General features: G+C 43.4%; 1 protein-coding gene across 2 annotated transcripts in view; it reads right to left on the bottom strand.

Moving 5' to 3' along the window:
• The window catches only part of LOC129774855 (PH-interacting protein), a 37346-nt gene that overhangs the window by 5270 nt on the left and 15709 nt on the right, over nt 1–16367 (bottom strand). The window contains exons 5-9 of one of the 2 annotated variants that reach the window (XM_055778870.1): nt 6055–9309; nt 5733–5992; nt 5510–5659; nt 5322–5443; nt 5093–5244 (exon numbers count right to left, since the gene is read on the bottom strand). In XM_055778870.1, coding sequence (XP_055634845.1) covers nt 5093–5244; nt 5322–5443; nt 5510–5659; nt 5733–5992; nt 6055–9309 — 3939 coding nt within the window. The remainder of the gene's footprint in view (nt 1–5092; nt 5245–5321; nt 5444–5509; nt 5660–5732; nt 5993–6054; nt 9310–16367) is intronic. The other variant, XM_055778871.1, reaches the window with a different exon arrangement.

Below are 16367 nucleotides of genomic sequence, written 5' to 3'. Positions count from 1 at the left end.
ACTAGACCGAAAACTTTCGTGCAATCACCGTCCTGAATGTCGCCTACAAAGTGCTTTCCCAAACCATTTTCCGTCGTCTATCGTCACTGACAAACAGATACGTGGGAGGGCATCAGGCCGGCTTCATCGAAAGTCGGTCTACTATTGACCACCAATCTTCACCTTGCGGCAGATCCTCCAGAAATGCCGTGAATACAGAGTCCCTACGCACCGTTTATTCGTCGACTTCAAAGCCGTATACGATTCAAAAACACGAAAAGAGCTATGGAGAATCATGGCCGAAAACGGATTTCCCGTGAAGCTGACAAGACTACAGGGTGGGCCATTTAAAGTGGAAGGATTTCTTTTTGCAATAGCAAAGTAAAGAAATGGAATTTTTAAATTTTTTTTGAAATTCATTTATTTTGGTCCAAGGAGATTTGTTCTAACTACTTTTTGATTATGATATCTCGTAAATGACCGCCTCTGGCCTTGACCGCAAAATGTGCCCTTTTTTCGGCATTTTCCATCACTTTGCCCAATGTTTCGGCCGATATGGCAGCAATTTCTTGTCGGATATTGTCTTTCAGCGCAGCCAGGGTCCTTGGTTTACCAGTGTATACCTTGGATTTTAAATATCCCCATAAAAAAAAGTCAGGAGGCGTCAAATCAGGTGATCTCGGTGGCCAGTCATAATCGCCGTTTTTCGATATTAATCTTCCGGGGAACATTTCGCGCAATAATTTGGTCGTGGCAGCCGCTGTATGGCATGTAGCGCCGTCCTGTTGGAACCAGTAATTGTCCAATTCATTTTCACGAACAAATGGCAATAAAAAGATGCCTAACTCTTGCGAACGATGGCGACCTGATGTCGATGGAGTCTCTGCAACACTGGCTCGAACGACATCAATATTCTCGTCGAAACGTCTTGGTCGTTGTCTGGACAGATGACTGGCATTACCAACACTACCAGACGATATAAATTTGGCATATAATCGACGTATAGTGTTGTCTCCAGGCGATGTTTTAACTTTATTTTTATTTTTCCACGCACGTTTAGTTAACACAATTGAGAAGTTATTTTGAATGTACAGCTGAACAATTTCAGCGCGTTGTTTAGGTGTGTATTGTTCCATGGTTAAAATTGTACTGAAATGACGCTTCCAACGCGATATGACATTTGTTAATCTGACATCTCTGTCAAAAGTTATGGGGTTGCCAGATGCTTCCACTTTAAATGGCCCACCCTGTAGTTAAGGCTACGATGGATAGAATACAGTGCTGTGTGCGAATATCGGATGGATTATCTGATTCATTCGAGTCCCACAGGGGGCTTCGACAAGGTATGGTCTCTCTTTCCTGCTGTTCAATATTGCACTAGAGGGTGTTATGGGACGAGCGGTGTTTAACTTGCGTGGTACGATTTTCAATAGATCCAGTCAATTCGTCTGCTTCGCTGATGGCGTAGACATTGTCGACAGAACATTTGAGACGGTAGCTGAACATTACACCAGACTTAAGCACGAAACAGAGACAAAATTCTCTTCCAGGCGGCCCTTTTCCCCCGAAAGAGACGTACAGTGGAACCCCGATTATCCGCGAGCGGTGCGGTTTAACCACGAAAGCGAGTTCCATAGTGATTCTATGGACTTTCCCGGAATTTTTCAATGAGTAATAGCCTTTCGCTATTTCGTTTTGGGTATAACTTTCGTATTATTCGACTAATGGTGTACACGACCTTTCAGATGGATAATTTAATGATTCCTGTATTGATAACACATAGTTATTATGCTAAAATATCTTTTTGCATCTCTTTTTTAGTCATTAATTACGTTATCCACGATTTTCGTGATCCGCAGTGACCTAGCCAGACTATTCCACGGATAATCGGGGTTCTACTGTATTTGCTGTCTCTGCTTCAGTCCTTTTTATGTTTTGTCAAGTCGCTCGTTGCAACATTGGGCGTTCTGCATCCTACTCGCTCAGAAGCGCTAGACACTTATCGCTAAACCATTCATTGCGTTGTCCACGTTGTTCATACCCAAAGACGTTCTCTGTTCAACATTCATCGAGGGAAGCAACATTCAGTTCATCTACCCCCGGCAACGCAGCTTCAAAACGCTGCGAGTATGCTACAGCACCTACAGCCATCGTTGGTGGTATGAGTCAATTCTGGTAACGATAGATTCTAACGTCGATGATGTCGAAGAAGTGCCGACCATCGATTAAAACGTAGTCGATTTGTTTCCGTTTGCTGGGGTGAGGCTCCAAGTGTAACGATATTGAAAACTGATCGGAGGGTCATTTTCGTTGGTTCATTAATGATAATGATGATGATGAGCGCCGAAGCTACCAATTAGCAAACCGAACTTCTTCTCTTAGCCGACCTAAACGTTTAATTCACCGAAGACGATTTAGATCATGTATTCGAACGTATTTATCGTATTCACACACACACACACGTAGAATTCTTCTTTATCGTCATCGGTTCTATCCAGACGAGGACTGTGGACGTTATTAATGCTGATGTGGAGAAAGTGGCCTCGCATCATCAATCTGCACATTCTTCGGTTGATTGGCCAGCCTGCAGTCCGTATCTCCCCCATCACGAGCTGTTCCCAGCTTGTGTGTTACCACAGTTCTGGTAGATGGTACGATCGGCCACCTTGAAACGATCGCACCATCGAACCTTCCCAGTACACCTCCTGCAGCGCTACAATGTTTAAACTGCGACCTCTAAATATTTCCGAAAGAATTTGGATACTTTCAAGAAAGTTTAGAGACTTGCAGTTGCATGTTCCGAGCTTACAATCTCTAGTCCATGTTCTTTGCTTGGGTCCAATCCGATTGCCCTGGCTCGAATTTCTTTGTGGATTTTCATATGCTTTCTAATTTTACGAATGGCTTGCAGGGCCTGATCGAACCATCTATGTTGCCAAAGGACAATCGCGCACAGCTTCGTTTAGATCCCCACGCTGACGCGAGGACGATGATCAACAATGACGCAACAAATATACGCTGTTTTGAGCTGTACTTCTAATGCATACTCGCTCAGACAGACAGGTTTTTTTCGAAGGTGGGAATCTTCAAAAGACACCCCAGCTCCCATGTTGACTCGGGGGTGTGATTTTTACTCACTAAATCCATCCACAAATTGATTTAGGTGGAAATTCACTTCATCAAGCCTTCGTTCAACTAATTGGAATCAATTGGTGAGCCCATCGAACATTAGACATGTTGTATCGAATCTAATTTTGCTCTGTTTCGCTCTTCTCTGTTGCTTTGCACATTGGTTACTTTTTGTTTGTAGCATATGCTAGGTTTTCTTTGACCAGAATGATGCCGATTGGAATCGTTCCCGCAATTTCTGTTTTCTGACGTGCTATTTGTAATTTATCCTTCTTCATCCATTCTTCAACAGTTCGAATTGCCCTTGTAGCCAGCATTTTGACTTCCTCTCTAGTCTCGTTAATCATCGTCAGTGAGACGTCATCTGCGAAGCAAGTGATGTTCACGCCCGCCCTGAGGAAGCCTCAACGTTAGCATTTCATCATACATCCCGTTCCATAGCGTTGGACCTAGGATGGATCCGACTCTCTTGTGTCACCTTTTGTTCCTCAATGTCTTGCTGACTGACTCAGTTACCGAGATGATCCTCTCCGGCAGTTTCCCGAGAATGTCCTGAAGGCAATTGGGACTATTAGAAGATGGATCACCTGGTGGCTTCCCTGGTTTTCCCGCACGCCTATCTCGAAGTATCGAAGGACATTTGAATTTTGAAACAGTTCTCTCTGCTGCGGCTGAGAGTCCTTGCGCTCTATTCTGTCGGAGGCAGTCCTAGCCTTTTGCAGTTCGTCCGAAAGGAGTTTATTGCCTCATTCCACCAATAGACTGGGCAGCGTTCGTTCTTTGGCGTTACTTTTCAAGGCATGGCTATATCACAGGCTCTGACGTCAATTCGCTTGCACTTAAGTTGGTAATAGATCGTTCCATTTGGAGTCCCTCCAAGAAAACACTTTTTTAAAATAATTTTATCATTCACTTCCGGCCTACTTCTCTCGTCCCTCTCCTTGTTCATGGGCTCAGATTGGAGATGGTGTAGCGAATCGCTTGGTGATCCCTGTGTGTATAATCATCGCAGGCTCTCCAGTTCATGTCCCCACCGATGAAAGCGCCCCGCCTGATAAGCTGTTCTGTCAAAGCAAAGATCATCCGGTAGAGAGACTCTATCGTCCTTCTCGGGGGGTGCATAACAGTTGCATACAAAAATTCCCTTAATTTTGACTATCACGAACCCTTCATATGCATTGGATACCTCTACTTCTTTTATGGAATACCTCCTTATTGTCCTTAACCCCTTCTCTTATTATTTAATACATCACACATCAGGTGATTTCAGCAGAGTAGTAAGCGCTCTATGTTATGCAAGTATACCACAAGAGAGACTCGATGTTGTACGGGAAGGGGTTAATGATGCTATGCTGGCTTCATCGGCCTGCCAATTGTCATTGTTCGACACGACTTGGTATGGCTCTGTCATGATCGCTAAATCGCATGTTGTCTCTACTGCAACCTGGCATAGCAGTTGTTTTGCCGTATCACAATAGCTCTCCGTGAGGCGGGGAGGCTTGATAGAGTTACATTAGCTTACTAGTGATTACAAAAGTTAAAATAGCCTGCTATCTCCATACATCTTGAGCATATTTTTGGGAGAGTGAAGATTGACTGACAGAAAACTTATAGAGATAAAATTAAATGGTCCTTAATTTGCCAACCGGCACGTCACCTCAGATTAATTTGTTATCCATATAAACGTATAAGTATAGTAGTTCAAAATAGAAAACAAAACTGCTGCAGATCCCAACTTTTAATTGCCTTGATTGGATTGAGCCGTTCCCTGACGACTTTACTTTAATTGAAAACACTATTGACACTACGCGTATGTTTTCGATGTGTTTCGAAAAAAATGGCGAAATGTACACTGTCTCCAAGTCACGGACTAAACGGTGCAAACAAACAGAGGGAAACAACTACTAGCCTCTTTACCCAGGTCAATACAATTCTAAAACTATTCATCAGACCTTGAAATATATGTGTGTGCGTTGAAACTTACCCTCGATCGCTTATTAGTGTTGTAGTTGCGCGAGTTCTGAAATATCAGCTTCATATCCTTGCAGAAATCGAGCGGCGATTCATAGTTTCCACCTAGCAGATCCTCCTTTATGGTTCGAAGATCCATCGGGGTGTCCACAATTTGTAGATAATCTAAAAAATATGTTCAACCAAATTCACTAAACTGTCTACACTGAGATCAGCTACGAAAAGCCGAAATCAATGCTCACCTGGATGTTGTATAGTGTCTACCGGTTCCCGGAAAGGTTCAGAATCATCACACTGCCAGATCATTTCCAACAACTCCCGACAATCCACCCGCCAATCGCCTTCGGGAACCAACCTACGGGACCTTTGATTTGGAATTACGTTACATTTAGAATATCGAGTACTGTCTCACAGCCTTATCAAAGCTTACCTTCTCGAACCAGCCGCTGGCCGTCTGTTACTGCTGTTGCCGCCGCTAGTCGAAGGTCCCGGTCGGTTACTGTCGCTATCCGAATCCGAGGATATATAGGTGTCCACCAGCTGATGATATACGGCAGGGACGTCCACATCGTTTACATCACTGTTTCAGTAACAAAAACAAGAGCAAATTAAATACTGGATAATTCCAAATTCATTAAACCATTGAAACTCACCCAAGAATCCTCAAACACAGGTCCGTAACAATACGAGCGTGCTTGACAATGTTGCTGTGAGACTCGTTGAACTTTTCCGCATTGGTAGCGAGATAGCGGACATCGAACTGGGCTGACGTTATCCGCCGGTAGAACTGATTCTCAAACCGGGCCTTTATCGTATTCAAATCGATGGAATACTCAACGACGAACGCGTACTCGGGATAAATGTTGAGATCCACCGGTGCCAGGAAAAGATCCGCTATAGCGAGTCCCATGACCTATTCAAAACACGATGATAAAATTATACTGAAACGATTATAATCTCAAACAAATCACCCACCTGCTCTAGCCCATTGATAATCCGGCGACACGAAGCATCCCGATCACCCCGGGGCCACTCTTCTGTTTTGGGCTGATACAGTGTTGCTCGCAACTCTTCCGGCAGCACCGGTACAGCCCCGCCCACTTCCACCGGTAATCGATTCTCATCCACTGGCTCCAAATCCCAGGGACTCATGAACTCGTACTCTCCGTTATCCCAACGCACTCGGAAACACATGAACAACGAATCCGGGAAGTCCGCCGACAGCTGGTTATGGGATTCAATCTGTCCCAACCACCAGACGTCCTCAATCATACACCGGAAGCGATCGCCCGGGCCCCAGTTTCGGCGAACGGATGTATCGAAGGTTTGCTTCAACACCAGGAAATCCAGCACATCCGGCATATCATGGTACTTGATAACGAACGAATGACCTGTCTGCACACCGTCCTCGTCCATGATGCCCAGCTTCAGACAGCACAACCTGGGCGGACGGATCTCGTACTTGATACCAATCACTTTGCAAATTTCATGATCTCGCAACTCGAGTGAACCCCATGGTTCGCATTTGTTCCCCAAGTTGTAAACGTTTTTGGTTCTTACTGCTTCCAGATACCTCGCATGACCCTGGCGGAAGTATACAACTTCATCGCCCATTTGCGGGTAGTAGGGAGCCTTCCGTGGGATAACCTCCGACAGCCATTCCGGTGGTCGATATGCTTCCGGAATCTCCCCGTCCCGAGTAATGGGTATTTTCCGAATCTTAGGTCTGCGCCCACTGCTTGGCCCTGGTTGGTCCATTTCGGGCGGCGAGTAAGCCCTTCGTTGAACATGCTTTCGCTTGGATCTTTTTGGTGGTTCCAAATTACGACCCGGCTCGTGTGACACCCAATCCGAATAATCTGAACTGTCCGAATCGGAGCTAGATGATCCTGACAGATCCAGTTCATCCTCGATTGCTGTCGAGTCATCACTGTTACTGCTTTCGGAGGATGACGATTCAGGCTGCTCGGGAGCATCCTCCCGTTGGGGCTCATTTTCTCGAACTGCCCGAGTTCGATATGCGGGTTGAGGTCTACCGTTTGCTTCACCACCATTCGCAAGAGGAGCACGACGTATCGGTCGATTTGAATTGTTTCGTCCCCCGGAACGTCGATTCGCTTGATTGCTAGACGAATTGCCGTTATTTGAAGTGTTGATCATCAGAGGACGACGTCGCATCTCGCGTCGATACTGTTCGTGCTCTTGTTGCCCCGCTGCATGTACTTTTTGTTTCAGATGCTGAAGACTGGAATAGTTCATGGGACGTACGTACTGACGTCGATGAAATTTGTAGCTACCATCGCGATGCCAGTTTCCAGCGCTGAAGCGCAGAGCTCCCTGTTGAGGTCGGCCATTCGGTCGATTCGGATCATTCGGTAGCCCTCCCTCGGGAAGTCCCAAGCGGTTGCGGTTTTCTCTGTCATTGTTAGAGTCAGGAGCTTGATCGGCCCCATCCGGACCTGCCTGACGATTCGCCAATGCTTCAATCATCCGATCGATGTTTGAATAAGATCCTTCCTGGGGCGGTTCCCCTTCCCCACCACCAATCGTAATGTTCGGAATCAACTGATCCGAAGGACAACTTTCTCGGCCTGGCACCAATCGTTGCATCGCCGGCGGGTACGGATTGCCATCGATATCTACCAGGAATGGTGGCGGCATTAGATGCGGCATAGTTTGCGTCTGCTCATCCATCACGTGATGGGATGAATCCCGGATCAACGGGCGATAATCGGTATGAAAGAAAAGCTCCTTCGGCAGTTGTTTCAACCGTTCATGTCCCGACCCATATCCAAACATCAAAATGTGTCCATGGGAATCCGTTGCTGCGATCATCGTTCCATCGGGAGACCATTTTGCGTCAAAGATGCCGCCATCTCCTTGGCCTTCGATGTGATTGAGAAAATTAGCCAGGGAAACCCCTTGCACAATGTCCCAAATAAACAGCTGCCCGTCGTGTCCTGCTGACAACAACACACCGGAGTCCTTCTGATGTGATTCCAGCACATAAATTTCATTGGTATGACCACGCAGTACCTTGTGCAACTTTCCAGTGTGTGCATTCCAAATTTTAATGGTGAAATCATTCACAGCTGTAATGACCCAATCATCGGTATTATCCCACGACACCATCGTTACCTTCGGTTTGGTGTTTTCCTCTGGCGAGGGAGCGGGACAACTTGGTAGCCGCTCGGCCATACTCAACCGAGTCGATTTCCACTGCTGTGTCTCGAAATGCCACACCAAAGCCGTACCGTCTTTGCTGCCGGAGATAAATCTCAGCCCATTGTGGGCCCACTGGATCGAATCGACCGTATCCGAGTGGGATTCGGTTTCCAAGATGCGTTTAGGACCATCTTCGGACATCAAATATACTCGCACATGATGATCTGCTGATCCGGCCGCGAGGAAAATACCACCCGGAGAAAATGATGCACAAATCATCTGAGCCTGGCCAGGACGGAGCTTCTCGTGGTACATTACTGGTTTCGAGTAGAACTGAGCTTTACCACCACGGGTGGTATAATCCCAAAACGCGACAGATCCATCCGTACTAGTGGTAACCAGGAAACGCAGATCCGTGTTCGGTGATGGACAGAAATTCACCGACGTTATCATTCCGGTGTGTCCCGAAAGTACCGCGATGGGTCCTCCGAACTGCAAATCCCACACGCGCAGTATCCGATCCAAGGATCCCGCCGCGAGCATAGTGTTATCCAAATTGATGGCAATGTCCGTAATTTCCGCCGAAGCCCCACGGAACGTTTGTAGCAGTCTGCCATCGATTGCACTCCATAGCTTCACCAGCAAATCATCCGCCCCGGTTATGATATACTTCCCCGATCGGTCGAACAGCACACAATAAACGGCCGACAGGTGGCCCAGCGTTCGCCGCTGGAGATTCTGCTTGGTATAAAATGAGGTAGGTATTGCTAGCCTCCGAACGATGGGTCCGGCACTTTCCCGACCGAACAGCACCTTCGCTATGTTGTGGGTATTATTCCGGTGAACCGAATCCGCCAGCGGCATATGGTGCAAACGGGTGCAATAGTCCACCAGTTGTCGCGGCCGGGTAATACTTTCCTTCGTCCGCAGCACACTCTGGCGGCCAGCCCCAAGCAAAGAGACGACTCCCGGGACGGCCGGTGCCAAATCCTTGTCCAGGATGGGTCCTATCCGGGTACATAGTTCCAGCAGATGTTGTGGCCCTATGTGGGGATATTTTCGCTCCTACCCAAAAAAAAAATGAGAGAAAGGAAACATTGAGTTAAAAGTGGAATCAGTTTATTTGTATGTGCTGTTGAACAGCATAGCATTTGAACGTAAAAAGGAGGGGAGAAGATTGTCTACTAAAGGTCAAAACAAACGCGATATCGAGCAGTTTCGAGCAGCGCGCGTTGGCTTATAAACTCGGTGGGTGAGTAGAAAGAAACCAACAAAATGTTGCAATTTTGTCTCACCCCGTTCTTAGCGCTCAGATTTGTGTGTGCGGAGGTTTTTGCAGCAGCAGAATGTCTGAGTCATATCTGCCGAAACAGACGTGAACCTAGCATTTGAGCATATGGATCAATATTCCCAAATGATGCGCACAGGTGTAATTTCTCTGAGTCATGTTTGGCAACATATGAGAAGAAAATGCTCTAAGGGTGCTCATACACTGTTTGACCGAAGCCAAATATTTGACTCTTTTTGACAGATAAAATTTGGTCAACGTGTACTGATCAAATATATTCTACACAAAACACGACAAGCAAATATTCAATTATTGGATGCCTAAAATATTTTTTCAGTCTGTTCTTCGAACCTGTCGGTACATGGTTAGGTTACCTTGGATATTTCAGTTGATTTTTTCCATGTCCGGTGTTTGATATTGTTTACTACTGTTGAAAATTGAAGAGTGGCAAACAAAATAGTGTTTGTACAAATATCAAATCAAACCTTATCTGTCAAAAAATATCAAATATTTGACCTCCGGGCAAACAGTGTACGGCCACCTTAAGGAAATACGGCCAGTGTCGTTTATTAGATTGAAGAAACATAGCTTAGAATCAGTAACATTTTCGTGTTATTTGAGGTTCGTAGATTCAATCTTAATATTTTATAAGAAGAATTGCTGCAGATTTCCAAATACTAGGTTGAAAAGAATTGAGTTTCATGTATATCCCTGTATAAATATTTCCATATTTATACTCACACTCTAACAAGAAAAACTTTCAGTGCTCTTTCAAAATATTCATTCATTCATCCATTGAGAATGAAGGGACGAATGACCTACGAGTTTTCGAGTTAAAGTTAGACAAGAACAGAACATCAATGAGACTTGATTCAGATGCAATTTCAAACAAATAGTTACCATTCCAACATTGGTACTACGTTCATCTTGCGGTAATTTCACAGATATAGTCCACATCTTGTTTTTTCAACAACGGACAATGTTTCTTTAATTACAACGAATCAGATATTCATCATGGTTTCTTTGCAGTTTATTTCCAACTATTGTGGATTTTTGCTGTTTATTTATTTTTCAGAATGTAGCGACGACTCAGCTGTATGATCCTAGAGATACTAATTAATAGTAAAATGCCATATCGGTTGGAAAGGTTATCACCGGTGTGGAAAAAGAACTCTTGTTTGGCCGTTGAGTATCATTGGAGTGAGATTTATCACCGAGACTGCGAAACATTGAATGAAGAGAGTGCTACGAGTATTAAGGTAATATTATATTATCAGGCACGTAGCGTAACCGGCACGGTACGTTTCCTGCAAGACAAATATTATTGCGTGTGTTTCATATGTGTATGCGTATATATAGTGGAACGGCTCCGGGCATACACAGCACGTTTCAGACAAATGCATGAAGGAATTCTCGAAAAGAATATTTTGCTGGTGCCGGGCACGAACTACACGGGCGAGTAGCACCATACATGCATATCAAACGTCGAAGTTCGTGGTATGGGTGCGTTCGTCGCTCTTCGGTACGACATCGGTTCAATCACCAGTAGCATTTCTCCGCTCCGTCTGCGCTGCCGGTCCGTACAGAGAGGTTACTATGCCTGATGATATGAATACATCATGTATTTGTCTGCCGGTGTCGGTACGTGGCGTTTACGTGCTGGATAATATAAAACAGCCTTTATTCGTGCTAAAATCTCGTCTAGAAGCAAGCAATACATAACTGAAACTTGCAAAATTCGAGATAAAAATGATCATATACATGTTTCTTGTATTTTCGATGATTATTGCATATTGCATACAATATTGCATTACCTAATGGTTTACCTAAAGGGTGTGTCACATCAAATTGCATCACGGAAAAAACGCTGTAGAAATACGCCCAGTAGACCGATCCTTTTGAAAATTTTAGACAGTAAAATAAAAACTATTAAACAACTTTTGGCATTTTCTTTTTATTCATACTTCGAGCCCAAGCCCGTATGCTCGCACCTTCCTCTTTACCCCGTCCATAAGGTTCTGTACAACGTCAAGTTGTAGTTTTTTTTGAACAGAAATCCATTTTCTCTTGAAGTCCGCCTCCGATTTGACAACTTTTGGGTTCTTCCGAAGGGCCTGCTTCATAATCGCCCAATATTTCTCTATTGGGCGAAGCTCCGGCGCGTTGGGCGGTTTCAGTTCCTTTGGCACGAAGGTGACCCCGTTGGCTTCGTACCACTCCAACACGTCCTTTGAATAGTGGCACGAAGCGAGATCCGACCAGAAGATGGTCGGGCCCTCATGCTGCTTCAATAGTGGTAGTAAGCGCTTCTGTAGGCACTCCTTAAGGTAAACCTGCCCGTTTACCGTGCCGGTCATCACGAAGGGGGCGCTCCGCTTTCCGCGAGAGCAGATCGCTTGCCACACCATATACTTTTTGGCAAACTTGGATAGTTTCTGCTTGCGAATCTCCTCCGGAACGCTGAATTTGTCCTCTGCGGAGAAGAACAACAGGCCCGGCAGCTGACGAAAGTCCGCTTTGACGTAGGTTTCGTCGTCCATTACCAGGCAATGCGGCTTCGTCAGCATTTCGGTGTACAGCTTCCGGGTTCGCGTCTTCCCCACCATGTTTGGCTTTCGTCGCGGTTAGGAGCCTTCTGAACCTTGTATGTACGCAGGCCCTCCCGCTGCTTGGTCCACTGGACGAATGAACTTGACGTCACGTCTAAACTGCTTAACTAGGCGCTTGTGATCTTTTTCACTGACGGAGCATCCATTTTTGCCGTTCTTCACCTTCCGGTCGATGGTTAGGTTACCGAAGTATCGTTTTAGTACTCTGCTGACCGTGGATTGGACGATTCCCAGCATCTTACCGATGTCCCGATGTGACAACTCCGGATTCTCGAAATGAGTGCACAGGATTAATTCACGACGCTCTTTTTCGTTCGACGACATTTTTCCAAATTTACGAAAAATTGACAGTGAAGCATGGCCAACGTGATCTATACACTCTTATCTGATTATAAGCGGAAGCTGAAGATATAACTCCTAAAAATTAAATTTCTACAGCGTTTTTTCCGTGATGCAATTTGATGTGACACACCCTTTACATTTTGGTATGTCGAAGATTATTGAAAGGATTAGGCACCTAAGTACAAGTACTTGCTTCTTGCTATCTGTTTTCAGAATAATGGTTTTTATTTCTCTAAGAATGGCGAATGTATGTGCTAATGTATGAAAATTAACTCAAACTCATAATCGTACGCTGGTTGAAATCTCTGCTCGATTTCGAAGGCGTTGGCCAATTTCCAAATTCCATCATTAGTATGTTATCCCTTGTTCGTTGCAACTATCTTTAGCTGTCTTTAGCCTTATCTACGAGTTTTTTGGTGTATTCGGAAGGAATATTTGTCATTGTTTTCATCAAGTGTTTTTTAAAATAGTTATTTTTAGAAATTAAATGGTTTCTAAATTTCCTACACAGATAACTTCCTTAGTTTTTTACTGGGATTGATGTCGGAAGATTGTGGAGGAATATCAATAGCTTTTGAGCAATTGTAATGTAACCATGTACGAACTTTATGTCTTGAGCTCTGGGTCATTGTTTTGGCAAAACTTGAATCCTCGATTCCATCACATTTTTTTGACACTTTGCTCCATATTTTCCTTCGGGATGTTCACACAAACATTTTGATCCATTACACCATCGATGAAAACTAAATTGAGCAAACAAAAAGTTTGTAATGTGCCTAGGAAGGGCAACTTGAATACCCAAGCACAGAGGGACAACCCGTTTCTCAGCAAAAAAAAAATCAGTAACTCCAATTTGATTATTCCAAACAGCATGAAACACATCAGTGTCTGATAAGATGTTATTTCCATAGATGGGTCCTAATTTGTTATTTTTGGTTCCGATGGTTATCGATTCGTATGGACGAAGTCAACGATGAATGAAACGTAAAAAAAAAGTGAAAACAACGTTTAATTATGGTGGTGGTTGAGGGATGGTATGAGGGTACATGTATGGGCAGTAGAGTACCAATGGATGTATGGAAAAAAGTGACCCTCGAATTTTCAAAGCGAACCTGATTAAAAATTTTGATTCCTACGAAGAACTTCCTTATGCAAAATATTAGCTCAATCGGACTTCATTTACTAGTGTCGCACAGCGGTCAAAGCTTGAGTTTTTTGGAAAACGAAAAATCACCTAAGGGAGGAGTAAAGGAAATCGGGGTTTTCGAAAAACATTTTTTGATTCCAAATGTCTTTAAATTGCATGGAACGTCGAGATCTACTGTCATTTCGGAAAAAATTGCCAAAAATCGACACTCTAGGACTGTTTCGATGTTTCGATTTTCAGAAAACTCAAATTTTGAGATCTGCGACAATAGTAAATGAAGTCCGTATGAGCCAATATTTTGCAGAGAGTATTTTATCGTGCAAATCAACATTTCGCAGGGAATCCCGTATGAAAAATCAATATGACGATTTTCATTGGCACCCTAAACCATACGTTTTGCCTCGTATTCCGAAGTCCCAGAGCGTCGATTTTTGACAATAAAAATTTTCCGAGATGACAGTAGATCTCGACGTTCCATACAATTTGAAGACATTTGCCATCAATTTTTTTTTTCAAAAACCCCGATTTCCTTTACTCCCCCCTTGGGTGATTTTTCGTTTTTTAAAAAACTCAAACTTTGACCGCTATGCGACACTAGTAAATGAAGTCAGTATTGTCAGTATTGAGCTGATATTTTGCATAGGGTAGTTTTTCATGGGAATCATAATTTTTAATCAAGTTCGCTTTGAAAAGTCGAAATGGCCATTTTCATTGGCACTCTAATGGGCAGTTTGGTTCTCATCGATGGTGTATTGGATCAGAATGTTTTCTTGAACATCATGAAGGAAAATATGAAAAATGGATTGGAATCGAGGATTCAAGTCCCAGAGCTCAAGACATATAAAGTTCGTACATGGTTACATTACAATTGCTCAAAAGCTATTGATATTCCTCCACATCAATCCCAGTAGGAAATTTAGAAATCATTAAATTTCCAAAAATAACGATTTAAAAAAAAACACTTGATGAAAAAATGATAAATATTCCTTCCGAATACACCAAAAAACTCTAGATAAGTCTAAAGACAGCTAAAGATAGTTGCAATGAACAAGGGATACCATACTAATGAGGGAATTCGGAAATTGGCCAACGCCCTCGAAATCGAGTAGAGATTTCAACCAGCGTACGATTATGAGTGCTCTCGAGTGAACGGCTCTTAAATGAACCACGGTTCAGAAAAGACCCACGGTTCTTTTATGAGCCGTGGCTCTTTTTTGAACCGCGGTTCATTCAAGAGCCGTTCATTTGAGAACCACGGTTCAAAAAAGAACCGTGTTTCTTTTAAGAGCCGGCTTATTGGAACCGTGGATCGTACGCTCGTTCTGACGCACCGTGGCCTGCGGCAGTGCGGAAGAAATATGTTTCCCATGCTGGTTTTTAAGTGGTTTTTTTAGCTATTTGTATAGTTGTAAATTTTGGCGGATTACGTATTTTTGTCGAAACCCCATAAATACGGGTATCAATTGAAAGGGCTTGACTAGTAGGACACTGTTATTTATGTAAAGTGCAAGTTACATTCCAAACATTTTAAAAAATGTTGGGATGTAAAGCGGGGAGAAAACTGTGTCGTTATCGAAAACTGATATACTCTCCCGACTGATAATTCGACATGACCAACATTATATGGATCAATAGCAATCAGTTCTAGTGATTTTAAAAAAGCTCTGTAATGAAATGATTTCGGAGCTGGTAATGTTTTTTACAAATCTTGAGTCAGGCGAATTAGTAGCCTAACCAATACTGCTAGATCCTCGCTTCAAGCAGCAAGGTTTTGGGGATAACAGAAAGTACAACTGTGTACATTAGTCGTTGATAAGGACGTTAAAAATGACATCCATAGAATACACGCCTACGAAACTACTACAAATCGTTGGTGGTGAAGCGCGGTCATCTGTATGGGAGGAGTTTGATACATTGGCTGGCAATCTTCGATCCCCACATGATCCAAAAGCTGTTGCAATATCTATTGTAGATAAATATTTAGTGGAACCACATTTGCTGAGAATAAACGACCCTTAGCTTTGGTGGAATGAAAGGAAATTTATCTCTCCGCGGCTCTACTTTTTTTAGAAAATATTATGTATTCCGATGACTTTAGTACCATGTGAGCGAGTTTTTCCGAAAGCAGGACAGGTTTGCAGTGAAAGATGTAATAGACTTTCATCAGATAACATTGAAAAGATAATGTTTATAAATAAAAAAAATAAAAAAGATTATTGTGATGGAAATATATCAGAGAAAACCTTCAGTAAAGTAATATTTTTATTACACTATACTATTACTGATTACTGTTTTAAACCTTATTTTTTATGTCTTCCATTCTTTACATATCCGAATAAACCATTTCTTGAAAAGAACCGTTGAGCCGCTCAAATGAGCCGGCTCTTTTCATTGAACGCACGGCTCTGAGCCGCTCACTGAGATGAATCGTTTTGCCCATCTCTAATTCAAGGCGTGTTATTTGGCATAGAAATCTCAACTAAGTACTAATAAAAAATGACGCAAGTAATACTACGTTGAGACGGCGAAGTTCCTCTAGGAACGTTAGTGCCATTGAAGAAGAAGTAATAATCTACAGGGCGGATGCAAAGTTGAGATTTTCAAGTTTCTTAGTCAGTTATTATATTACCTAGGATGGGTAATTTCTTGATGTTTGATATTTGATCTTATTGAGACCAAGACGGGTCTATGGTACTAGGTGAGGCCGTTTCGTCACTAACTTGGTTAGGGGAGCGGT

Source organism: Toxorhynchites rutilus, chromosome 3, assembly GCF_029784135.1.
Source record: "Toxorhynchites rutilus septentrionalis strain SRP chromosome 3, ASM2978413v1, whole genome shotgun sequence".
In the NCBI taxonomy this organism is placed as follows: Eukaryota; Metazoa; Arthropoda; class Insecta; order Diptera; family Culicidae; genus Toxorhynchites; species Toxorhynchites rutilus.
The sequence above is the reverse complement of the archived record's forward strand: the minus strand, read 5'-3'. Positions and strand labels throughout refer to the sequence as shown.